Source organism: Oncorhynchus clarkii, chromosome 10 (assembly GCF_045791955.1).
Source record: "Oncorhynchus clarkii lewisi isolate Uvic-CL-2024 chromosome 10, UVic_Ocla_1.0, whole genome shotgun sequence".
NCBI lineage: Eukaryota > Metazoa > Chordata > Actinopteri > Salmoniformes > Salmonidae > Oncorhynchus > Oncorhynchus clarkii.
This window is the reverse complement of record NC_092156.1, coordinates 71,766,969-71,791,693: the sequence shown is the minus strand read 5'-3', so window position 1 is coordinate 71,791,693 and position 24,725 is coordinate 71,766,969. Positions and strand designations below refer to the sequence as shown.

The window sequence follows — 24,725 nt, the reverse complement described above, 5'->3', positions numbered from 1 at the left end:
AGTAGGGAGCACATCATATGGAGTGTTCAAGTTGTCTGAACGTGTCAGTAGGAAGCACATCATATAGAGTGTTCAAGTTGTCTGAACGTGTCAGTAGGGAAGCACATCATATGGAGTGTTCAAGTTGTCTGAACGTGTCAGTAGGAAGCACATCATATGGAGTGTTCAAGTTGTCTGAACGTGTCAGTGGGAAGCACATCATATGGAGTGTTCAAGTTGTCTGAACGTGTCAGTAGGGAAGCACATCATATAGAGTGTTCAAGTTGTCTGAACGTGTCAGTGGGAAGCACATCATATGGAGTGTTCAAGTTGTCTGAACGTGTCAGTGGGAAGCACATCATATGGAGTGTTCAAGTTGTCTGAACGTGTCAGTGGGAAGCACATCATATGGAGTGTTCAAGTTGTCTGAACGTGTCAGTAGGAAGCACATCATATGGAGTGTTCAAGTTGTCTGAACGTGTCAGTGGGAAGCACATCAATGACACGGCTCCATGGGACACTGTTTATTTAATGTATTTATTTGATAGGCTGCAGCCCATCTACGTACATTAACATTCCATAAGACAACAGTCCTATATGGATCCCAGAAGTAATGACGACCCAAGAGCTCATTTAACATCATTACAAAAAAAGGGCACATATGGCCGTTATCTAATGACTACTAATTATCTCAATGTCTGGCATCAATGTCTGCCAAATGGCACCCTATTCCCTATGTAGTTAACTACTTCTGAAAAGTAGTGCACTAAAACAGGGAATGGGATGCCATTTGGGATGCCAGACAATCCATTTTCATTTGCTCGGGAGTAATTGAAGCAAAACAGCCTTACTCCAGCTTCAGCACAGTAGAATTGGTCGCAATGATGAATTACAGACATATTGGTGTGTGATGATCAATGCATTGCACGAAACCATGAATCAAAAGTGTAAACTCGTCATGATGAGCCTTCATCTAATTGAATAACAATGATACTCCCACCATGAATTGGAGGTAGCATTGAAAATGATCAAATTCAATGGTCTTTCATTTCAGAGAAAAAGGCATAAATCTATAAAACAGAAAGCACAGATATAATACACTTTGATTCTCACTTTCATTCATAGAAAAATAGAAACTAGAAACCCCTTCATGTGTGTTTTGAACCAGGCCTCTGGCAGTTGGTAAAAGGCAGTTTGAGGTGAGGTGTTAATACCATCTGACAAACTGGTAACATATTTCATCCAGTCTGACATCATTAACTAATCAAGATCGATCGTTCCTCCTCCGTGACTTTGGTCGCACCCGCTGTCATCACGCGCGTGTGTTCCAGTGTGTGTGTTCTCCCGACTCATCACTTTCCCTTCCAGAGATCCGACTCAGGCTGGACCCAGTCCCCTCCCATGATGCTTTGCAGGCGAAAGTCTTGGAAATATTCCAAGAGGTGGCTGCATCGTGAGAGAGAGAGAGAGAGAGAGAGAGAGAGAAAAGTGCAGTCTGTCAGTTTGGTAACACACACAATCTGTGAATTTGCGAGACACACGCGCGCACACACACCCGCACACAGAAACCTGTGAATTTGCATGTAATTTTCTCAGTGTAATAAAACATGGGGCTGACTATTGGAATCTGTCCACTGACAACTAACACATCTAAGCACTGAATACTTATGCAGTGGTGGAGAGGTGTCTCTGTCACACACACACACACACACACACACACGGAATACTTATGCAGTGGTGGAGAGGTGTCTCTGTCACACACACACACACACACACACACACGGAATACTTATGCAGTGGTGGAGAGGTGTCTCTGTCACACACACACACACACACGGAATAGTTATGCTGCAGAGGAGTAGGCTTTATCTCCGTCATCTAAACATATTTTTAAAAGTAGAGTTGGCAGTGTGTGTGTGTTTGTATAGAGTCGGCAATGCAGTCTTCTCCAGAAAAATGCTCTGTAAGAGTTTCAGCCTTGAACATTGTGTGTCTGAAGAAGGAAGAGACTGTGTTCTGACTAAAGAAAGGTAGACAGACATGAACCCTCCTTTTCTACAGACAGACATGAACCCTCCTTTTCTACAGACAGACATGAACCCTCCTTTTCTACAGACAGACATGAACCCTCCTTTTCTATAGACAGACATGAACCCTCCTTTTCTATAGACAGACATGAACCCTCCTTTTCTACAGACAGACATGAACCCTCCTTTTCTACAGACAGACATGAACCCTCATTTTCTATAGACAGACATGAACCCTCCTTTTCTATAGACAGACATGAACCCTCCTTTTCTATAGACAGACATGAACCCTCCTTTTCTACAGACAGACATGAACCCTCCTTTTCTACAGACAGACATGAACCCTCCTTTTCTACAGACAGACATGAACCCTCCTTTTCTACAGACAGACATGAACCCTCCTTTTCTACAGACAGACATGAACCCTCCTCACAGTGAAAGCAGACTGAACCAGGTTTTCCTCTAGGATTTTGCATGTGCTTAGCTCCATTCCATTCATTTTTTATACTGAAAAACTCCCCAGTCCTTAACGATTACAAGCATACCCATAACATGATGCAGCCACCATTATGCTTGAACACATGGAGAGTGGTACTCAGTAATGTGTTGTACTGGATTTGTCCCAAACCTAACACTTTGTATTCAAGACAAAAGGTTAATTGCCTAGCCATTTTTTTTTGCAGTATTACTTTAGTGCCTTGTTGCAAACAGGATGAATGATTTTGGAATATGTTTTATTCTGTACAGGCTTCTTTCTTTTCACTCTGTCATTTAGATTAGTATTGTGGAGTAACTACAATGTTATTGATCCATCCTCAGTTTTCTCCTATCCCAGCCATTGAACACTCTGTAACTGTTTTTAAAGTCACTATTGGCCTCATGGTGAAATCCCTGAGCAGTTTCCTTCCTCTCGGGCAACTGAGTAAAAAATAAAACATAAATAAAAATACATAATTACACTTTTACATTATGGGGTATTCTGTGTAGGCCAGTGACAAAAAATGTTTTTTTAATCAAATCAAATGTATTTTTATAGCCCTTCGTACATCAGCTGATATATCAAAGTGCTGTACAGAAACCCAGCCTAAAACCCCAAACAGCAAGCAATGCAGGTGTAGAAGCACGGCAAGCATCCATTTTGCATTCAGGCTGTAACAACAACACAATGTGGAAAACGTCTGGGGCTGTGAATACTTTCTGAAGGCAATAAACAGACTCACAAGTTGGGCTTCTGCCCCTCCACGAGGTCAGCCTGGGGGACGGGGTAGAGGGACTCGTAGGTACGCCCCGCACCGGACCCGTGGATGGCGTACGAGTTCATCTTGTTCACGTTAGGGGGGAAGTAGCACCAGGGGAGAAGAGCCTCACCCTCCCACCTGTTTCCTGTGATGGTTGCTGTGAACGACAGGGGCAGTTGTTGCTGGAAACAAAAACAAAACATTTGGTTTTAAACCAAACTGATGACTGTATCTGTTGGACCCTTAGATTACTGTTAGGGCAAGTGACAAAATAGAGGTAAGTCTGTGTGAATATAACTAGATGAAATATATTGGGGCAGAACTAAATATTTATAAGATATGAGTGTAATACATTGTACTCTTTCATTGTTCATTCATTCATGCATTAATTAATTAATTCATCCATCCATTCATTCATGCATTAATTCATTCATCCATCCATTCATGCATTAATTCATACATTCCATCCATTCATTCATGCATTAATTCATTCATCCATCCATTCATGCATTAATTCATGCATCCATCCATTCATTCATGCATTAATTAATTAATTAATCCATCCATCCATTCATGCATTAATTCATTAATTCATCCATCCATTTATTCATTCATGCATTAATTCATCCATGCATTCATTCATTCATGCATTAATTCATCCATCCATCCATTCATTCATGCATTAATTCATCCATCCATTCATTCATCCATTCATTCATTCATCCATCCAGTCATTCATCCATCCATCCAGTCATTCATCCATTCATAGGGAGGATGTGAGGGTGTTCACTTACCATGAATGCGTGACCTCTTCCAGAGAGCAGTAACACCAAGTGTTGTCCATGTCTGCAACAGAAGAGTAATAATCAGTATAGTGCTACTGGAGAACCATCAATCAGACCATCAACGCCTCTAGAGAACGGCTCTACTTACGGACACACTTCCACCTCTAGATAGTTCACAGTAGTACTGTCCAGGAAGAACGCCTCAACCACTGTAGAAAAATAACATGAAAAGGGTTATATTATACGCATTGAAAACCATCTTGTTGTGCCTAGTGGCCTAAAGTAGGATGACTGAAAAAACGTCCACAAACAACATAAAAAATGAGCAATCAACGATACATTCAATATTCACTTCACAATTATTATGGTAGTAATAGTTATGATTATGCAATTACCCCCACGACCAGAACAAACCACCACTGTTCTCTCTACCCAACTTTATAGTCCCAGAGGCCAGGGAAGGGCTGTCCTGTTCTCTTTCTTTACCTTTATAGTCCCAGAGGCCAGGGAAGGGCTGTCCTGTTCTCTCTCTACCTTCATAGTCCCAGAGGACAGGGAAGGGCTGTCCTGTTCTCTCTCAACCTTCATAGTCCCAGATACCAGGGAAGGGCTGTCCTGTTCTCTCTCTACCTTCATAGTCCCAGAGACCAGGGAAGGGCTGTCCTGTTCTCTCTCTACCTTCATAGTCCAAGAGGCCAGGGAAGGGCTGTCCTGTTCTCTCTCTACCTTTATAGTCCCAGTGGCCAGGGAAGGGCTATCCTGTTATAACTCTCTCTACCCACCTTCATAGTTCCAGAGGCCAGGGAAGGGCTGTCCTGTTCTCTCTCTACCTTTATAGTCCCAGAGGCCAGGGAAGGGCTGTCCTGTTCTCTCTCTACCTTTATAGTCCCAGAGGCCAGGGAAGGGCTGTCCTGTTCTCTCTTTACCTTTATAGTCCCAGAGGCCAGGGAAGGGCTGTCCTGTTATAACTCTCTTTACCCACCTTCATAGTTCCAGAGGCCAGGGAAGGGCTGTCCTGTTCTCTCTCTACCTTTATAGTCCCAGAGGCCAGGGAAGGGCTGTCCTGTTCTCTCTCTACCTTTATAGTCCCAGAGGCCAGGGAAGGGCTGTCCTGTTCTCTCTTTACCTTTATAGTCCCAGAGGCCAGGGAAGGGCTGTCCTGTTATAACTCTCTTTACCCACCTTCATAGTTCCAGAGGCCAGGGAAGGGCTGTCCTGTTATAACTCTCTTTACCCACCTTCATAGTTCCAGAGGCCAGGGAAGGGCTGTCCTGTTATAACTCTCTTTACCCACCTTCATAGTTCCAGAGGCCAGGGAAGGGCTGTCCTGTTATAACTCTCTTTACCCACCTTCATAGTTCCAGAGGCCAGGGAAGGGCTGTCCTGTTATAACTCTCTTTACCCACCTTCATAGTTCCAGAGGCCAGGGAAGGGCTGTCCTGTTATAACTCTCTTTACCCACCTTCATAGTTCCAGAGGCCAGGGAAGGGCTGTCCTGTTATAACTCTCTCTACCCACCTTCATAGTTCCAGAGGCCAGGGAAGGGCTGTCCTGGAGGGCCGGAGGGACCAGGAGGGTTGTTGAAGAAGGGAGCAGACACCTGCATCTTCATCCCTCCATCCCCGGGAGAAAACGTCACCTTCACAGGGTCATGATCCACAGGAAGGCTGTCCCATGTGGTGCTGATCACAAACTCCATCTCAGTCTGGCAGAGAGAACGATTGGTTATGGGTTTTGCTGTTTTGTATTTACAATGGGATGAGACTATGCTGTGTAAAGACCAACAGCCAAGTCCCAGATCTGTTTGTGATATCATGTTCATTCCCGGGCTTGACAATGAGTGCAGGAGTTGACAGCAGCACCAATACTAGGGAAGTCAAACATTCAGGCTGCTGCATACACTATGGAGGATAAATGGAACTATGGAGCTAATTATGTACCTATGGAGACTAAATGGAACTATGGAGCTAATTATGTACCTATGGAGACTAAATGGAACTATGGAGCTTATTATGTACCTATGGAGACTAAATGGAACTATGGAGCTAATTATGGAACTATGGAGGCTAAATGGAACTATGGAGGCTTAAATGGAACTATGGAGCTTATTATGTACCTATGGAGACTAAATGGAACTATGGAGCTTATTATGTACCTATGGAGACTAAATGGAACTATGGAGCTAATTATGGAACTATGGAGGCTAAATGGAACTATGGAGGCTTAAATGGAACTATGGAGGCTTAAATTGAACTATTGAGGCTTAAATGGAACTATTGAGGCTTAAATGGAACTATTGGAGGCTTAAATAGAACTATTGGAGGCTTAAATAGAACTATTAGAGGCTTAAATAGAACTAAGGAGGCTTAAATGGAACTATTGGAGGCTTAAATAGAACTATGGAGGCTTAAATATAACTATGGAGGCTTAAATATAACTAAGGAGGCTTAAATATAACTAAGGAGGCTTAAATGGAACTATTGGAGGCTTACATAGAACTAAGGAGGCTTAAATATAACTATGGAGGCTTAAATAGAACTAAGGAGACTTAAATGGAACTATTGGAGGCTTAAATAGAACTAAGGAGGCTTAAATATAACTAAGGAGGCTTAAATAGAACTATGGAGGCTAAATGGAACTATGGAGGCTAAATTGAACTATGGAGGCTAAATGGAACTATGGAGGCTAAATGGAACTATGGAGGCTAAATGGAACTATGGAGGCTAAATGGAACTATGGAGGCTAAATGGAACTATGGAGGCTAAATGGAACTATGGAGGCTAAATGGAACTATGGGGGCTAAATTGTGTTCGAGAGCATTTCTTTACTCACTCAAATGGTTATACGAGTGAGAACTAGGTGTAATTGTTGCAATAGCTTTTGATTTTGTCATATAGAATTATTTTATATTGTGCTAACTACCCCTAATGTGGACAGTTGGTATTACTATCTTACACAAGCTTGCATTTTCAACGGATACATGGAGTGGATTTACACATCCTTTTAACCTCAGGTTGGTGATGTTAATATACACGTTTACAGTCATCAAGATGATACTAAATCGATTGCTTAAAAACAGATTTGTATACATGGTTTGGTATCATTTATTTTATCATACGTGCCTGTCCGTCACAGGACTTTGAACACAGTTGATCATTTTCAAACTCAACTACAAGGAAAAATCGTGTCACTCTCTTTATAAAAGTAGCTGGCCACAAACAAATACACCGATTTGAAAGTCAAGCTATCGCCAAAGACAGTCAAGCCCTGTCACTATGTAGATCTACCAGTGAGGTGGTGATTCGTTGAAATGATCCAATCAGAAAAGTGTTGTTTCTCTTTTCTTATTGGCCGTCTACCGGAAACACTGTGGCTGGAGGACGCTCAACCTGTCAGAATTACAGTGTGCTCAGATCCCCTGTCTGTGTTGAATAGTTTATCATCTGACAAATCTAATAGGAGTTACTTACTTTTTGGAGGCATTCATGTTATTATGGAGAATCGTTGGATCCCAGCCAATTTGGGTGTGGAAGGGAAAGAAATTGTAGACCAGATAGCCAAAAGGGCTTTAAAACTAGACATGTTTGATATTGATGTTCTACTGGGTAGCAGTGAGGCCAAATGTAAGATCAGAGCCATTCTGATAGATGTGTGGCAGAAGAGATGGGACTCTTCTGGGCTGGCTTTTATATGTCTTCCAAACAAAGGTCGCTGGACCAAGACTCAAAGGTCAGATTAGATTGTGTTTGCTCGATTGCGCACACATTGAACTCGTCATTACATGGTTGGTAAGCATGCGAATGGTTTGTATCTGGAGTGTGTGGTCGATGAAATTGTGGAGCATGTGTTGTTAGAAGTATGTTGAAGAGAGGGAAAGATTCAAGTGGAAGGTCATTGATATTGGACGGGGTTTGGAAGGGGTTTGGGGGATGGTGGAGGGTCTTGGACGATATTCTGCTAATTTTCTCATTGATGGAACATTTGATCTCAATACAGTTTTTTGTTTCCAAAAATAAAATCTGTTTCGAACAGAGTAGACTTCACCCGTTGCCAAGGTTTCTGAAAATTGCGTTGTTTAAGACTGCAAAGTAGGCGTTCCCTAACGAAAATAAACTAGAACGCGCCAATTGGCTCTCGCTAGTTCGTGCATGGCTCTGCCCACCTCCTTGCTAGTTCTGCCCACTGTGATTAATTTGCTCCCATTGGAAACGTCAGGCGGTTGTCTATCTTGGGTTAGTTAAACAAATATTGTTAAACACTGTCGCACAGGGAGATTAGGTCATACATGGCTACTACATGTTCTCATCTCTCGACAGGTCTATGTTGTATACCCAAGTTCGATATGGTTTGTCTTTTAGACGAGCGCAAACGTTACATTTCGCCGCGGTTATTGTCCCGTTCCATTGATTTCTATACAATATCCAGGGATTCATTTGCGCGCATTATTGATTACAGTAAAACAAGCTAATCCATACTAGTATAGAATGGCCTCTTGGTAAATGCTGTCGTGTGCAGTTTATAAGGTGCTAATTTAGCAAAATATAGGTGTGACACGTGTGTAGGGCGTTTTTTAAATGTTTGGTATTCAAATATCACAAACAATTGAAGCGTATCATGATTATTATTTTGGACATTTAAAACGGGTGTTTTGACACTGGGCTAAAAATCTAAAGTCGGGGGCATATTCATCACGCCGATTCTGTAGCAAAACGTTTCTTAAATGGAACGAAACGGAGGGATGAATTTGTCCAATTTTAACTCGATCAATTTTGGGAAATGATTACCCCTGTTTGCTTCCGTTTGGTTCTTAAACGGTAAATGGTTTGCGTAATGAATACACTCCTTGAAACATCAACATTATAATTTTCCAATTTATGATTTAGGAATAAACAGGATTTTACTTCATCAAATAAAAAACTACTGAATGAGTCCAAAAACATGCTTCGATTTACTGATTCTGATGACACAACTGAAAACACGAAATATTATTGCCTACTAACACGTCTGAGACCAGGCTAAAATAAGCCTGCCCTGCACACTGGTGCCAGCATGGTAGACCAAGAGCAGTGTTATTCGTAGTAGCCGCATAAGTATGGCACAATGCAGTAATTTGGAAAACATAAAACTTGTACTAAACTTACCATTTTAAGTTCTGCGCATGTAAGTACATAGAGGAAGATAACCGCTTTTAGCGACACCGATGTCCACGATCGGTGCATCATGACTGATAGGAAGGCTAACGTTACTTACTTTGTAAGAATATTAATCCAGTTGCGCGCTGGTGTGATGCCTATATATTTAGCTTGTTATCAAAATACATACAGTAGCTCGTGCCAAAGAGATAATACACTTTCAATGGAGTATCAACTTCCTGGTATGATCATATGACGATATATCTTCCCTATCAGATGTTCTTGGGTGGAATAATTACGGAATCAGTTGGCACGCAACCCAGTACAACAGTCTCGAAGTACATTTGTTTACATATTGAAATGGCGTTTCATATCTAATTGATTGATGCCAGGTTTAAACTGTGTTCCAGGAAATAGGTGGAACTGTGTGTATGTTTCTAATTTATGGGGGCAGAATAGGCGGTTGCACTTCTTTTTTGTGATTGGTTTTTCAGCCGTGCCCTTCTTTAAATCGACGGCGGAAGGATTATCGAGAAATTAAACGGTTAGTTTAATTTGTTTGCTTTGGTGTAAAGATGGAATTGCACATAGCACAATTGATCGTATAGCTTGTAGCCAACATTATTTGGTCAGATTACGTGATATGTGCAAGCGAAAAGCTGTTTTTACCCATTGAAATGTTTGTCGCTAACACGATATCACACAGCAGTCAGTGCCTGCTGACTCAAAATTTGCTTAGCTAGTTACGCCTAGTAACCCACCAGCTATCAGTAAACATTAATTCAACAACATTGTTGTTTTTCAGGGTCATGACAAGGGCTCGCCCAGCAAATCAACTATCTTATTCCCCGAATCTTTTGAAAACCACCTGTTGATTGTACAAGCCTGTGTTGTGTTTGTAGCAAACTTGTGTTGTAACTAGCAAGACAGAGGGCATGTATGGTTTACGGTAGCTATAGCTAGCTATCGATCTCTTTTTAAGTAATATGTGCGGTCTTTTCTTGTGCAGATTCAATGCAAGATGTCCACTGAAGTCGAGTTTTTGCGTGATCAAGGTTAATTGGATAATCTCTGAATACTAGCTACTAGTCTTGTTGTCATATCCATTCTTGCCATAGCCTACCTGTGATGCAACCAGGAGACTTTTGAAAGAGTCCAGCACAATGTCAACATTCTCTTGGTTGCATTGCAGCCATACCCATTTTCATAAGCTTTGCATATTATATTTATGTCATTGTTATTGTTTAGCATCTGATTTCATACTGCATTTATCATTGCAGTCCAAAGGCTGAACTCTGCCTTGAGTCACTATCAGGATAGGCACCGCTCTGAAGCCACATCAGCACCACAGGTACTGTAAGGTGTGAAAGGGTTTTGCTGTGATATAGCAACAGTCTGTTATTAATCCGTTGTAGTCGACACTGCTCAGTGCCAAAAAGATAAACCAATGTTCGTTAGCAATGGTCAAACATTAGCTGGTAGCCTATAATGTACTTTTTACTCCATACATTTTCCCTGACACCCAAAAGTACTCCTTACATTTTGAATGCTTAGTTGCACAGGAAAAGGGTCCAATTCTCACACATCAAGAGTACATCCCTGGTCATCCCTAATGCCTCTGACCTGGTGGACTCACTCAACACACATGCTTAGTTTGTAAATTATATGAAATTAAGTATTATTTTACAGGGTGACTCCCTTTTGCTTGAGTCATTTTTCTATTAAGGCATCTTTACTTTTACAATTTAGTACTTTTTCTACCACTGCTGCACACTGCCAAAAATATAAACCACAAAATATGGCCTAGATGATAAAATCCATTAGATTTTGAGTATGAGTAATACTAGGAGGAGTCAGGCCTGAGAGCTTTCTAAATGCTCTGTTTCTGCAGGGTGAAGAGGAGACTCACGCAGAGACCCCAGCCCCCTGGCTGTCTGACCAGAGGTAAGAGAGGAACAACCCGAGCCCCGCTGTCACCCAACAGTGACATGGCCCTCTTTAGCATCCGAAGCATATGTGTGTCCCCTAAATGGCACTCTATTCACAAAATAGTGCACTTCTTTTCATCAGTGCGCTGCCCATAGGGTTCTTGTCAGAAGTAGTGGAGTAGGGTGTCATACGGAACACAGCCCATGTTCCAGGCTCTTAAAGGTTAAAGGTCGTGTTTTGCTGAGGGTGGGCTACCTGTTTCAGCACCAGTCCGAAGTAAAGACCAAGGGTCAAAACCAACATTGACACGACAACAGTGAAGGAAGTTATGAATGTCCACTTTTTTCTTCTTCTCACTGCCCTCTTCTTCTAATGATGAGAACCAACAAAAAGATGTCAACGCTGATGACCGGCGCTTTACTGTTGCAACACTTGACTGTATATGTTGCGGCTACGTAAAGTCCAATTTCATTGGACATGGAAGACATCTCTCACCATCCCATCTGGAGACTTTCTACACCCATCTTGCAAAATATGTCGAACTCAGATCTACAGCAGATTCAAAGATGGAGAGTTAAAATATGATTAACCTCATGGCACCAACAACAAGTGATACCTGTTCCTAAGACGACAATTGCCGCCTGTTCCTAAGACGACAATTGCCGCCTGTTCCTAAGACGACAATTGCCGCCTGTTCCTAAGACGACAATTGCCGCCTGTTCCTAAGACGACAATTGCCGCCTGTTCCTAAGACGACAATTGCCGCCTGTTCCTAAGACGACAAGTGACGCCTGTTCCTAAGACGACAAGTGACGCCTGTTCCTAAGACGACAAGTGACGCCTGTTCCTAAGACGACAAGTGACGCCTGTTCCTAAGACGACAAGTGACGCCTGTTCCTAAGACGACAAGTGACGCCTGTTCCTAAGACGACAAGTGACGCCTGTTCCTAAGACGACAAGTGACGCCTGTTCCTAAGACGACAAGTGACGCCTGTTCCTAAGACGACAAGTGACGCCTGTTCCTAAGACGACAAGTGACGCCTGTTCCTAAGACGACAAGTGACGCCTGTTCCTAAGACGACAAGTGACGCCTGTTCCTAAGACGACAAGTGACGCCTGTTCCTAAGACGACAAGTGACGCCTGTTCCTAAGACGACAAGTGACGCCTGTTCCTAAGACGACAAGTGACGCCTGTTCCTAAGACGACAAGTGACGCCTGTTCCTAAGACGACAAGTGACGCCTGTTCCTAAGACGACAAGTGACGCCTGTTCCTAAGACGACAAGTGACGCCTGTTCCTAAGACGACAAGTGACGCCTGTTCCTAAGACGACAAGTGACGCCTGTTCCTAAGACGACAAGTGACGCCTGTTCCTAAGACGACAAGTGACGCCTGTTCCTAAGACGACAAGTGACGCCTGTTCCTAAGACGACAAGTGACGCCTGTTCCTAAGACGACAAGTGACGCCTGTTCCTAAGACGACAAGTGACGCCTGTTCCTAAGACGACAAGTGACGCCTGTTCCTAAGACGACAAGTGACGCCTGTTCCTAAGACGACAAGTGACGCCTGTTCCTAAGACGACAAGTGACGCCTGTTCCTAAGACGACAAGTGACGCCTGTTCCTAAGACGACAAGTGACGCCTGTTCCTAAGACGACAAGTGACGCCTGTTCCTAAGACGACAAGACAAGTGACGCCTGTTCCTAAGACGACAAGACAAGTGACGCCGGTTCCTAAGACGACAAGTGACGCCGGTTCCTAAGACGACAAGTGACGCCGGTTCCTAAGACGACAAGTGATAGACACTCACCTGTACTGACCAGGAGACCTTTGAATCTCTAATGTAACAGCGTAGATGTTTTCTCTTATCAATCTACATCTTTATCACAGTTAATAAGGGTGATGTTTAACTCTTGACTGGAAAAAAACCATAAAGTTTAGTTGGTCTAACTTTTTACATCAGCAGGGCTAATATCACTTGTCGTCTTAGCAACAGGTATCACTTGTCGTCTTAGCAACAGGTATTACTTGTCGTCATAGCAACAGGTATCACTTGTCGTGTTAGCGAAGTTTATGTTTTTGTTGCAATTTCCTCGGCCACGTGCCAATTCACAATTACAACAACTGTTTTTAGAAACGTTGTTTATTTGGTGGGTCACTAGACGACGTGGACTATTTGAGTCCGAATGTCTATATTTGGAAAATGATACAGGTCAGTAGTGTTAAATTAAATGTAAATAAATAGTTTACTTACAGTGACTGTGATTGTTGGTTTTCTTACCCACCTTAGTTGAATGCATTGACTAAGTTGCTCTGGATAAGTGTTTGACAAATTAGCAATAGGTCATTCCAGTTTTGTGGTTCTCTTCCAGTCTGATGAAGATCATTCCAGTCTGATATAGGTGATTTCCAGTATTGTGGTTGTGTTCCAGTCTGAAATAGGTGATTTCCAGTATTGTGCTTGTGTTCCAGTCTGATATAGGTGATTTCCAGTATTGTGGATGTGTTCTAGTCTGATATAGGTGATTTCCAGTATTGTGGTTGTGTTCCAGTCTGATATAGATGATTTCCAGTATTGTGCTTGTGTTCCAGTCTGATATAGGTGATTTCCAGTATTGTGCTTGTGTTCCAGTCTGATATAGGTGATTTCCAGTATTGTGCTTGTGTTCCAGTCTGATATAGGTGATTTCCAGTATTGTGTTTGTGTTCCAGTCTGATATAGGTGATTTCCAGTATTGTGCTTGTGTTCCAGTCTGATATAGGTGATTTCCAGTATTGTGCTTGTGTTCCAGTCTGATATAGGTGATTTCCAGTATTGTGCTTGTGTTCCAGTCTGACATAGATGATTTCCAGTATTGTGCTTGTGTTCTAGTCTGTTGAAGGTGATTCCAGTGTTGTGGTTTGTGGATGTGTTCCAGTATAATGGCTCCCCTCCTATCAGAGTATGACCGTCACATGGATGACATGACTGAACAACTGCAGAGCTACCAGGTGAACATTTGTCCAAATTATCCCTGTTCTGTTTGTTCATTCATCTTTTGGTGTCTGACTACAACAAAATGTAAGGATTGTGTTTTACATTGGAGATATTTTATGATTGACTACAATATATTTCCAAAGTGATGGACAGTTAATCTTTACCTCACACTTTGAACTCCAAGATGCAGATGACTGCCATCAGACTGAAGCTGGACACGGTGGTCAAGGAGAATGAACGGTACGGTTTAAACTTCAGTACTCTGACCACAGCCTGCCGGTCCCTTTTTACACCAATGAGGTAAGTTAATGCTGTGTGTGTGTTGCCGTCTCCCATCCAGGCTGCATGCCGAGCTGAGGGAGTCCGTAGAGAGGCAGCTGCAGACCCTCCCAGTCAGTACAGGGGTGGAGGGGGACACACTGGGAGACGAGGGGCTCATCAGCAACCTTCACCAACAGATACAGCTCTCTGTACAGGTTAGTCTAAACACCTCCACGTGTGTGTGACGATATGGCGTGTGTGTGACGATATGGCGTGTGTGTGTGTGACGATATGGCGTGTGTGTGTGTGACGATATGGCGTGTGTGTGTGACGATATGGCGCGCGCGTGTGTGGGGCGATATGGCGCGCGTGTGTGGGGCGATATGGCGCGTGTGTGGGGCGATATGGCGCGTGTGTGTGACGATATGGCGCGTGTGACGATATGGCGTGTGTGACGATATGGCGTGTGTGTGGGACGATATGGCGTGTGTGTGTGTGACGATATGGCGTGTGTGTGTGGGGCAATATGGCGCGTGTGTGTGGGACGATGTGGCGCGCGTGTGTGGGACGATGTGGCGCGCGTGTGTGGGGCGATATGGCGCGCGTGTGTGGGGCGATATGGTGTGTGTGTGTGTGTGTGTGTGTTACCTGCATTATAATACACCCTACTGTAAGGCTCTCTGGATGAGACCATATGCTGAGTGACTAAAATGTCGTGTGCGTATATTGAAGTGTGCGTATATTGAAGTGTGTGTATATTGAAGTGTGTGTATATTGAAGTGTGTGTATATTGAAGTGTGTGTATAATGAAGTGTGCGTATAATGAAGTGTGCGTATAATGAAGTGTGCGTATAATGAAGTGTGCGTATAATGAAGTGTGCGTATAATGAAGTGTGCGTATATTGAAGTGTGCGTATATTGAAGTGTGCGTATAATGAAGTGTGCGTATAATGAAGTGTGCGTATAATGAAGTGTGCGTATAATGAAGTGTGCGTATAATGAAGTGTGCGTATAATGAAGTGTGCGTATAATGAAGTGTGCGTATAATGAAGTGTGCGTATAATGAAGTGTGCGTATAATGAAGTGTGCATATATTGAAGTGTGCGTATAATGAAGTGTGCGTATAATGAAGTGTGTGTGTGTGTGTGTAGGAGCGAGACCAGGCCATGGAGCTGTGGCGGGCCTCAGCCCAGGAGCTGGACCGTTTACAGCAGCTCTACCAGATAACCACCTCTGACGGACAGCTCCATGTTGCCGAGCAACAGCGCCTCAAGGTAGATCCTTCTCCCAATTTGGCCCCCAGCCCCCAGAGGGCAGCGTTGTTATGGATTTCATCCCTCTCCCATTGAGATCAGTGAGTGGAGCTGATCGTTGCTGCTTCTAAACCTCTGTAATGCTAGAAGTTGGTACAAGCTTTGAGTTTTACTTTGTGTCCGTAGTTCAGATTAATTCAATGTCGTTGTCTAAGAGGAAGTGATGTGAGGGAAGTTGTCATTAACCCCACCCCTTTATTATTTTTCATCATAGGATCAACTGATCCAATTCCAGCAGCACATCCAGAAACTCCAAGTCACCAATCAGAAACTGGAATCTGTAAGTCACTAGCTCAAATATATATGTGTGAGTAACGTTATAATAGTGTTTCTGATATAGAATGTAGAAATATTGGGTCATTGGTAAATAATGAATCTGTTTTACACATGGCTACAACACACCAAACACTAACTAGACCAGTCAGTCAGTCAGTCAGTCAGCCAATCAGCCAGTCAGTCAGCCAGTCAGTCAGTTAGTCAGTCTGTTTTACACATGGCTACAACACACCAAACACAAACTAGACCAGTCAGTCAGTCAGTCAGTGAGTCAGTCAGTCAGCCAATCAGTCAGCCAGTCAGTCAGTTAGTCAGTCTGTTTTACACATGGCTACAACACACCAAACACTAACTAGACCAGTCAGTCAGTCAGTCAGTCAGTCTTAATGCTTGCAGACAGGAAGGAGCCTAATCCATTTGCTCTCCCAGCTTTGCCCCATGCTTGTTACACACACTATCATTCTGACTTCCTGACTCACTTGCCCGCTAACTGGCTTTTCTGGATCGACTGTTACGTCAGAGACTTGCCTGTAAACTAACATGACAGTACAGGTTTACCTCACACACATCGGCCTTCTGCTTCTGGAGAGTAATGTATCCATCTTCTACATTATTAATGAGGAGTGAGGCCAGGGCTTTCCTCTCTCTGTTTCTGTCTACCAGGTAGTGCTTCTGTGTTGTAGTGTGAGGAGTTGTGTGTGTGTGTGTGAGACATTTGGTGTTTGTGAGAAGTTCTGTGTGTGTGTGTGTGTGTGTGTGTACTGAAGCCATCATGCCTCACCGGCGCGCGTGTCTCTCGTGCCACACTCAGACCAACCAGCAGTTCCTGAAGACGCTGACAGAACAGAGCACAGAGATGGAGGAGCTACGCAACCAGCTCAGGTACACACTACTACAGTTTCAAAATGGCCGCCAATTGTCCCCAGGACAGATTACTGCATATCCAAAATGGCCTTCTACATTTAGATCCAAAATGGCTCTCAGGAATGTAGCTCTTCAGGCAGTGCTACTGCAGAGAGCAGGGTTAATTTGTTTCTCTCTTTCCACTCCTACTGCAGATCCAAAATGGCCTCCTACATTTAGATCCAAAATGGCTCTCAGGAATGTAGCTCTTCAGGCAGTGCTACTGCAGAGAGCAGGGTTCATTTGTTTCTCTCTTTCCACTCCAACTGCAGATCCAAAATGGCCTCCTACATTTAGATCCAAAATGGCTCTCAGGAATGTAGCTCTTCAGGCAGTGCTACTGCAGAGAGCAGGGTTCATTTGTTTCTCTCTTTCCACTCCAACTGCAGATCGGCCAAAGCAGATCTGAGGATGGCCACAGCCAAGGTGGAGGAGATGACCAAGCTGATGCAGAACGTCCAGGACCAGATACAGAGACGGGTAGGAAGCAATAGGGCTTCTAGTTCTCTGCCGTAGTTTACCATAGCAGAATTGAACCTCAGTCCCTTTATCGTGTGTGTAGGAGGACGATGCAGCAGAGGCTCATGGTAGAGAGGAGGCCTCAGATCGAAGACTCCACCATCTCCAGTCAGCCCTCAGTCAGCTAGAGGCCAGGTGAAACACACCTGTAATCCTCACTCCAGTTCCTCTTCTGGACTCTTCCACAGGAGGCTGAGTGCATCTCTCTTCAATTCCTTCTGCTAAACTCTTTCTGTCCCCATCTGTCTCCTGCAGGTTGAAGGCAGCCAGTCAGGAGGCTGAGGGTGTACGCAGGGAGCAGGTGGTGTGGGAGAGGCAGGTGGGGAACACTGGTTTTTGGTATCCCTATTTTAACGTATCTACAAGGTCATGTTGCTAAATAGCGCGGTGTATAACGAGGTGTACCCGTCAGGTGGGGGAGCTGCAGGTGCGCTGTGCCTCTCTGGAGGAGGAGCGCTACGAGGCCTTCTCCAAGGTCAGAGACTCCATACAGCTGGCTGAGGAGGCCTCTCTACAGAAGGACCAGGTACATACAGTCTTCTACTGCTACGGTCTGCTTCCCTGGACACAATCTAGCCTCTCTGTCTCACCAGGTCAGACAACCCCCTCTCTACCCCTTCCTTCACACCCTTCACTCCTGTCTGTCCGGTCAGGGACTGTCTGTCATTTAGCATAACTCTGGTGATGGTATGTATCTCTGTCTGGTCAGGGACTGTCTGTCATTCAGCATAACGCTGGTGATGATGATGGGTATGTATCTCTGTCTTGTCAGGGACTATCTGTCATTTAGCATAACTCTGGTTGTGATGGTGGTATGTATCTCCCTATCAGGCCCTGTTGAGAGAGAAACAGAAATCTGAGGAGCTGGACAGGATGAATGAAGCCGTCAGACAACTGATCCAGGATGCTGCCATACGCACCAGGAAAGAGGTATCTCTCAACTCCTTTTTCAAAATGCTAACCCTAGTCCTCCCCAACTGTACCCTAACCCTAGTCCCGGCATCCTGAACCACCCTCTCTAACCATAGTTCCGGCATCCTGAACCACCCTCTCTAACCCTAGTCCCGGCATCCTGAACCACCCTCTCTAACCCTAGTCCCGGCATCCTGAACCACCCTCTCTAACCCTAGTCCCGGCGTTTTACCATAGTGTTTCATTATCTCCAATACATCACCAGTACACTACTACCTCAACCTGTTAGGCTGCTGCCTCCTGACCACGTTCTCTCTGCTGATGCTGTGTTCTCAGCTGTGTTCTCCGTAGAGGAACGGAGCTGCTTCTTCCTGACCACGTTCTCTCTTGATGCTGTGTTCTCAGTAGAGGAACGGAGCTACCTTCTGACCACGTTCTCTCTTGATGCTGTGTTCTCAGTAGAGGAACGGAGCTACCTTCTGACCACGTTCTCTCTTGATGCTGTGTTCTCAGTAGAGGAACGGAGCTGCTGCCTCCTGACCACGTTCTCTCTTGATGCTGTGTTCTCAGTAGAGGAACGGAGCTGCTTCTTCCTGACCACGTTCTGACCACGTTCTCTCTTGATGCTGTGTTCTCAGTAGAGGAACGGAGCTGCTGCCTCCTGACCACGTTCTCTCTTGATGCTGTGTTCTCAGTAGAGGAACGGAGCTGCTTCTTCCTGACCACGTTCTCTCTTGATGCTGTGTTCTCAGTAGAGGAACGGAGCTGCTGCCTCCTGACCACGTTCTCTCTTGATGCTGTGTTCTCAGTAGAGGAACAGAGCTGCTTCCTCCTGACCACGTTCTCTCTTGATGCTGTGTTCTCAGTAGAGGAACAGAGCTGCTTCCTCCTGACCACGTTCTCTCTTGATGCTGTGTTCTCAGTAGAGGAACAGAGCTGCTTCCTCCTGACCACGTTCTCTCTTGATGCTGTGTTCTCAGTAGAGGAACGGGGAAGACTAAGGACACTGCTGACCTGTAAAACGACTAATCTAAATCGAAACTGGCCCTAACTTTAACCATAACCAAACCCTAACCTAATTTTAACCAATTCTGAAATGATCTGTTTGCAGCTCAGCAGTGTCCGTATAGTTTTTCCTTGAGGAACTCCCTGACCTGACTTCTCTGCCTGGCTGTTTACCAGGGAGGGACTGTGATTACCATTCTATTAATGGCTCTGATTTGTGGATCTAACGCCCCAAGCCTGTTAATGTTAGCCTTCACCAGGCTGTCAGACACGGGTCTAAATGTAGACGTGCCTGGACACTGAAATAGCACACACTCACAAGCTGCGGTGTGCATTTCACTGTGGTGAAACCAGGGGTGCAGCTCTCTGCATTTCCCTCTGAAAAGCCTGACTTACAGAATATAATTGTTTTGTCAAGTTTATTTATTTGTATTTTACCAGGTAAGTTGACTGAGGACACGCTCTCATTTACAACAACGACCTGGGGAATAGTTACAGGGGAGAGGAGGGGGATGAATGAGCCAATCGTAAACTGGGGATTATTAGGTGTCCATGATGGTTTGAGGGCCAGGTTAGGATTTTAGCCATTACACCGGGGTTAACACCCCTACTCTTACGATAAGTGCCATGGGATCTTTAATGACCTCGGAGAGTCAGGACACCCGTTTTAACGTCCCATCCGAAAGACACTACACAAAGACACTACACAGGGTAGTGTCCCCAATCACTGCCCTGGGGCATTGGGATATTTTTTAGACCAGAGGAAAGAGTGCCTCCTACTGGCCCTCCAACACCACTTCCAGCAGCATCTGGTCTCCCATCCAGGGACTGACCAGGATCAACGCTGCCTAGCTTCAGAAGCAAGCCAGCAGTTGTATGCAGGATGGCATGCTGCTGGCTAAAGTGACAGAGCAGGTAGAATATGTGGGATGTATACTATCTGTTGTTACTTCAGGTGTTCTTGACTAGTTCTGGATTGTGTTTCTTTCAGGTAGAGAACGTACGTAAACAGTGCAACTCACAGATCCATCGGATGGCTGAGGAGTTGTCGGCTCTACAACTGGAGTGTGCAGATAAAGAGTCTCAGATGGAGAGGTCCATGAGAGAGATGAGGGCAGTGGAGGAGGAACTGGAGAAGGTGAGGGGGGGGGGGGGGGGGTTGTGGAGGAGGAACTGGAGAAGGTGGGGGGGGGGGGGGTTGTGGAGGAGGAACTGGAGAAGGTGGGGGGGGGGGGGGGTTGTGGAGGAGGAACTGGAGTAGGTGGGGGGGGGTTGTGGAGGAGGAACTGGAGAAGGTGAGGGGGGGGTTGTGGAGGAGGAACTGGAGTAAGTGAGGGGGGGTTGTGGAGGAGGAACTGGAGTAAGTGAGGGGGGGTTGTGGAGGAGGAACTGGAAAGGTGAGGGGGGGTTGTGGAGGAGGAACTGGAGAAGGTGAGGGGTGGGTTGTGGAGAAGGTGATGGAAGGAGGAACTGGAGAAGGTGATGGAGTGGAGGAGGAACTGGAGAAGGTGGGCGGGGTTGTGGAGGAGGAACTGGAGAAGGTGAGGGGGGTTGTGGAGGAGGACCTGAAGAAGGTGATGGAGTGGAGGAGGAACTGGAGAAGGTGAGGGGGTTGTGGAGGAGGACCTTTAGAAGGTGGAGGAGGAACTGGAGAAGGTGGAGGAGGAACTGGAGAAGGTGAGGGGGGGTTGTGGAGGAGGACCTGGAGAAGGTGAGGGGGGTTGTGGAGGAGGACCTGGAGAAGGTGGAGGAGGAACTGGAGAAGGTGAGGGGAGTTGTGGAGGAGGACCTGGAGAAGGTGGGGGGATGGAGAAGGTGAGGGGGGGTTGTGGAGGAGGACCTGGAGAAGGTGGGGGGGGGGAGGACCTGGAGAAGGTGTGGGGGGGGGAGAAGGTGATGTGATTGGGGAAGAAGTCATACTATTGTTCTACCAAACTGTACATTCCTACAGGTGGTGGAGGAACTTCATGGGGAATGGAGGTTATGAAGCGTTCTAATGCATTATAACCTGTTCCTATGTCATCTGTACTCCAGGTGTATAAGGAGGGTAGAGGAGAGCCAGAGTACAGGAAGATGGAGGTCCTCCACCAGAGGTCTCTGAATGCTGAGAGACTGAAGGATGACATGAACATCACCCTGCAGAGCACACACAACAAGATGAAGAAACTGGAGATGGAGTGAGACATATATTTCTGTGTGCTTAGTCTGAACTGCTGATCTGAGATCTGTGTTCAGCTGTTAAGTGTGCTTTTTTTTAAAGTCTGCCTGTCATCTGTCTGGACCCAAGTGTATACAGTACTTTGTAATCTAAATGCCCCCTCTGTCTCTTCCTCCCTTCTCTCCCTCCTCCCTCCCCTTTCCCCCCACAGCTACAGTGAGGAGTTGTCCCGGTGCCAGGAGGAGGTGCGGCGACTGCAGGGGTCTCTGTCTGCAGCCAGGGAGGACTGCAGCGGGGTCAGCGAGGAGCGGCTCCAGCTGCAGCAGGAGAACATGCAGCTCCGCAGGGAGATGGAGGAGCTACGCAAGGCTAGCATGATGACCCAGAGGAGAGCTAAGCAGCAGGTGAGACTACCTGGTTAAGCACCTTTAAGACCAGACTGGATGCAGTATGAACGGGAGGGATCAGGGTAGAGGAAGGACAGGGATATAAACCAACTATGCAAGGCTTTGCTGCTCGCACAGAGACGGGCATAACAACACGTAAGACCAGTCTGTAGAAACAGAGATGAGGAGGGAGGCAGGTAGAGGAAGGTGGGAGATGAGGAGGGAGACAGGTAGAGGAAGGTGGGAGATGAGGAGGGAGACAGGTAGAGGAAGGTGGGAGATGAGGAGGGAGACAGGTCTAGCAGGTAGAGGAAGGTGGGAGATGAGGAGGGAGACAGGTCTAGCAGGTAGAGGAAGGTGGGAGATGAGGAGGGAGACAGGTCTAGCAGGTAGAGGAAGGTGGGAGATGAGGAGGGAGACGGGTCTAGCAGGTAGAGGAAGGTGGGAGATGAGGAGGGAGACGGGTCTAGCAGGTAGAGGAAGGTGAAAACAAGATGAGGATTAAACAGGTGGGCAGGTCAAGTTGGAGACACTCACAAACGCACCCTCACTTCCCCCCTCACACCCACCCTCACTTCCCCCTCCTCTCCCCAGGTTTCCCAGATGGAGCAGGAGTATTCCCTAAAGGAGCAGGGTCTGGATGCCCGGGTCAGGGAGCTGGAGGAAAGCAGTAGGAGCTCCAGTGCTGACCTGACCCGCCTCCTCTCTGCCCAGCAGAAGACCAGCCAGCGCTGGAAGGAGGAGGCCAAGACCCTCACCCTGACCTTCCACACCAAACTCACCAGCCTCAAGTTAGTTCAATGTACTGGGTACACCTGTGTGTATATGACCAATAAACTGTGATCTGACCTTCTTACTGACACTCCACCATAATAGCCCAGTGTCCATACAGGCAAGTCTACAAACTCACCAATTTGGTTTGAGGACGCCCACATTTTCCATTCTGCTTTGAACTTCTGAGAAGCTGTTCTGGCTCTTTCTCACTTTGCAGATCACAGTAAAAACAACGTTTCAAGCCTCCTACACACACTGTAGAAGGGAGAGATTGGCAGGCTACGGACCAAATGGCCCACTGTTTGACACAGTTGCTAGTTGATGAGTGGATGTTTTGATATGAGTATGTGTTTGATGATTGGTCGATGACCACTATGACACGGTCTGTTGGTTTCAGGGGTGAGCTGAGTCGACAGAAGCAACGTTGTCAGGAACTGGAGATCCAGCTGGTGACTGACCACGAGACCATAGTAGAGGTGACTCTAACACACGCATACATACATGCATACATACATACATGCATACATACATACATACACATACACACACACACGCATACATACATACACACACGCATACATACATACACACACGCATACATACATACACACGCATGCATACATACATACATACATACATACATACATACACACACACACACACACACACACGCACATACATACATACACACACATACATACATACATACATACATACATACATACATACATGCATACATACATACATACATACATACACACACACACACACACGCGCATACATACATACATACACACACGCATACATACATACATACACGCATACCGTTTTATAGAAGATTACAAAAAAAAGGAACACAGACAATTGTTCAACTTACGTGAATTCAACACACTACTCCACACCTTGAAACCAATAGCAACCCGCAACATAATTCATATAATGAGGAAATGTGATGTCAGTGTATTGTTGCTTGGTCCAGTAGGGGAAGTGTCTCTAATGTTGTGGTTGAAATGTGTCCTATTGTTGTCTAGTACGAGAGGCAGATGGCAGAGTATCAGGAGAAGAACAGTCGTCTCCAGAGGCGTTTGACTCAGGCAGAACAGAAGGCAACTACAGCCTCACAACAGGTACTAGGGGTCTTACACTGGGGCCAGGGAGAGGCGCACACTGATGATGTCAGCTCAGTTGTCTGATATCACCACAGGGTCATATTTATTGGGCACGCTGTAGTAAAACAGTTCAAAAACGTTGTGCAACAGAAACTCAAAGGGAGTTAGTTATTGGACACGTGTAGGTAGTCCCTCCCTGTTTTAGTCAGTGTTACTTAGTTTGCTGTCTCATGAATAGGACCCTGGATCTTATTGAGATGAGATGCAGTACTGGAACGCTGCACAGCAACGGCGTGTCTCCTGTCCCATATAATCTTCATGGACACACGTCTTTGAAGAAGCCCCGACACTGAGAGGACTTTGTTGGCTTTGACTGTTTCTAACACACTCATTTTTCTGTCTTTTCTCTTTCAGCTGAGTATAATGACGTCACAGAGGAGGAAAACATCGTCCATGGCAGACCTGGAGTCTCTATAGCGGTGTGCAGGGATGGAACCTAAGGATTTTGGGCACTTGTCCGCTGTGCCATATAATAATACAAAAATATAACATTTCACTAGCTGTTGGGCTAATTGGCTACATTTTCTACTAGCCAGTCTGAGGTGTACTAGCATCGGGCTAGCTTAATTTCCATCCCTGACTGTGTGCATTGCCAACCATTTCTACAGAAATGCCAATGTCTGTTATGGATTTATGCCATTCACTGTGATGTCTGTTATTAAAATATATTTAAATTATCTTTCTGGTGTGTTGTCGTTGTTAGGAAATATTTTTGTGGTCATTATTTCTGTGGTCAAACTTTTTGTGGTCATTGTGTTGGGAAATATAAAAAACATTTTCTTAGGTGTTGTCAGTGTAAAATTTGCCTTCTGTGATCATTGTTGGGAAGTATTTAAATCCACCTTTCTGTGGTGGGATAAATGAACTAAATGAATTGACTGGTGCATATGCTCATGTTTAATGTGTGTGTGGTTGAGCGACTGTCTCCAGGATGCTCTGTCAGGTTTTCCTGGGATAGTGTGTTTCAATTGTGCAGAATCCAA

At 45.2% G+C, this 24,725-nt stretch overlaps 2 protein-coding genes across 3 annotated transcripts; one reads left to right on the top strand and one right to left on the bottom strand.

The window, feature by feature from the left end:
- Window positions 1–697: 697 nt before the first annotated feature.
- LOC139419125 (UPF0462 protein C4orf33 homolog) lies at window positions 698–9,553 on the bottom strand. Of its 2 annotated transcripts, none has more exons than XM_071169075.1 (6): window positions 9,171–9,553; window positions 5,548–5,734; window positions 4,178–4,238; window positions 4,039–4,090; window positions 3,227–3,426; window positions 698–1,425 (listed from the first exon to the last, which is right to left on the bottom strand). In XM_071169075.1, the coding sequence occupies exons 1-6, from the start codon at window positions 9,249–9,251 to the stop codon at window positions 1,332–1,334; spliced, it is 675 nt and encodes a 224-aa protein (XP_071025176.1). In that variant the 5' UTR covers window positions 9,252–9,553; the 3' UTR covers window positions 698–1,331. The 2 variants fall into 2 exon arrangements, with proteins under 2 accessions (XP_071025176.1, XP_071025177.1); XM_071169076.1 differs by having other exon boundaries at window positions 9,280–9,528.
- A 101-nt stretch (window positions 9,554–9,654) lies between these two features.
- On the top strand, window positions 9,655–24,418 carry LOC139419124 (sodium channel and clathrin linker 1-like). The gene is made up of 22 exons (XM_071169074.1): window positions 9,655–9,705; window positions 10,171–10,216; window positions 10,442–10,512; window positions 11,053–11,105; window positions 14,008–14,080; window positions 14,251–14,306; window positions 14,407–14,542; window positions 15,479–15,601; window positions 15,855–15,920; window positions 16,728–16,798; window positions 17,209–17,299; window positions 17,382–17,473; window positions 17,594–17,657; window positions 17,751–17,864; window positions 18,170–18,268; window positions 20,247–20,393; window positions 21,290–21,432; window positions 21,625–21,817; window positions 22,394–22,590; window positions 22,971–23,049; window positions 23,605–23,700; window positions 24,097–24,418. Exons 2-22 carry the CDS (start codon window positions 10,183–10,185, stop codon window positions 24,157–24,159), a joined length of 2,061 nt encoding a protein of 686 aa, XP_071025175.1. The 5' UTR covers window positions 9,655–9,705; window positions 10,171–10,182; the 3' UTR covers window positions 24,160–24,418.
- Window positions 24,419–24,725: the final 307 nt, after the last annotated feature.

Excerpts from the sequence above, each read along its gene's own strand:
- LOC139419124 (XM_071169074.1), top strand. The coding sequence starts at position 10,183 with ATGTCCACTGAAGTCGAGTTTTTGCGTGATCAAG. Across the intron at positions 14,543-15,478 it reads AGATACAGCTCTCTGTACAG|GAGCGAGACCAGGCCATGGA; the intron begins GTTAGTCTAAAC and ends GTGTGTGTGTAG. Across the intron at positions 22,591-22,970 it reads ACCAAACTCACCAGCCTCAA|GGGTGAGCTGAGTCGACAGA; the intron begins GTTAGTTCAATG and ends TGTTGGTTTCAG.
- LOC139419125 (XM_071169075.1), bottom strand. The coding sequence starts at position 9,251 with ATGATGCACCGATCGTGGACATCGGTGTCGCTAAAAGCGGTTATCTTC. Across the intron at positions 4,091-4,177 it reads CTAGAGGTGGAAGTGTGTCC|ACATGGACAACACTTGGTGT; the intron begins GTAAGTAGAGCC and ends CTTCTGTTGCAG. Across the intron at positions 1,426-3,226 it reads GAGGGGCAGAAGCCCAACTT|CCACCTCTTGGAATATTTCC; the intron begins GTGAGTCTGTTT and ends CTCACGATGCAG.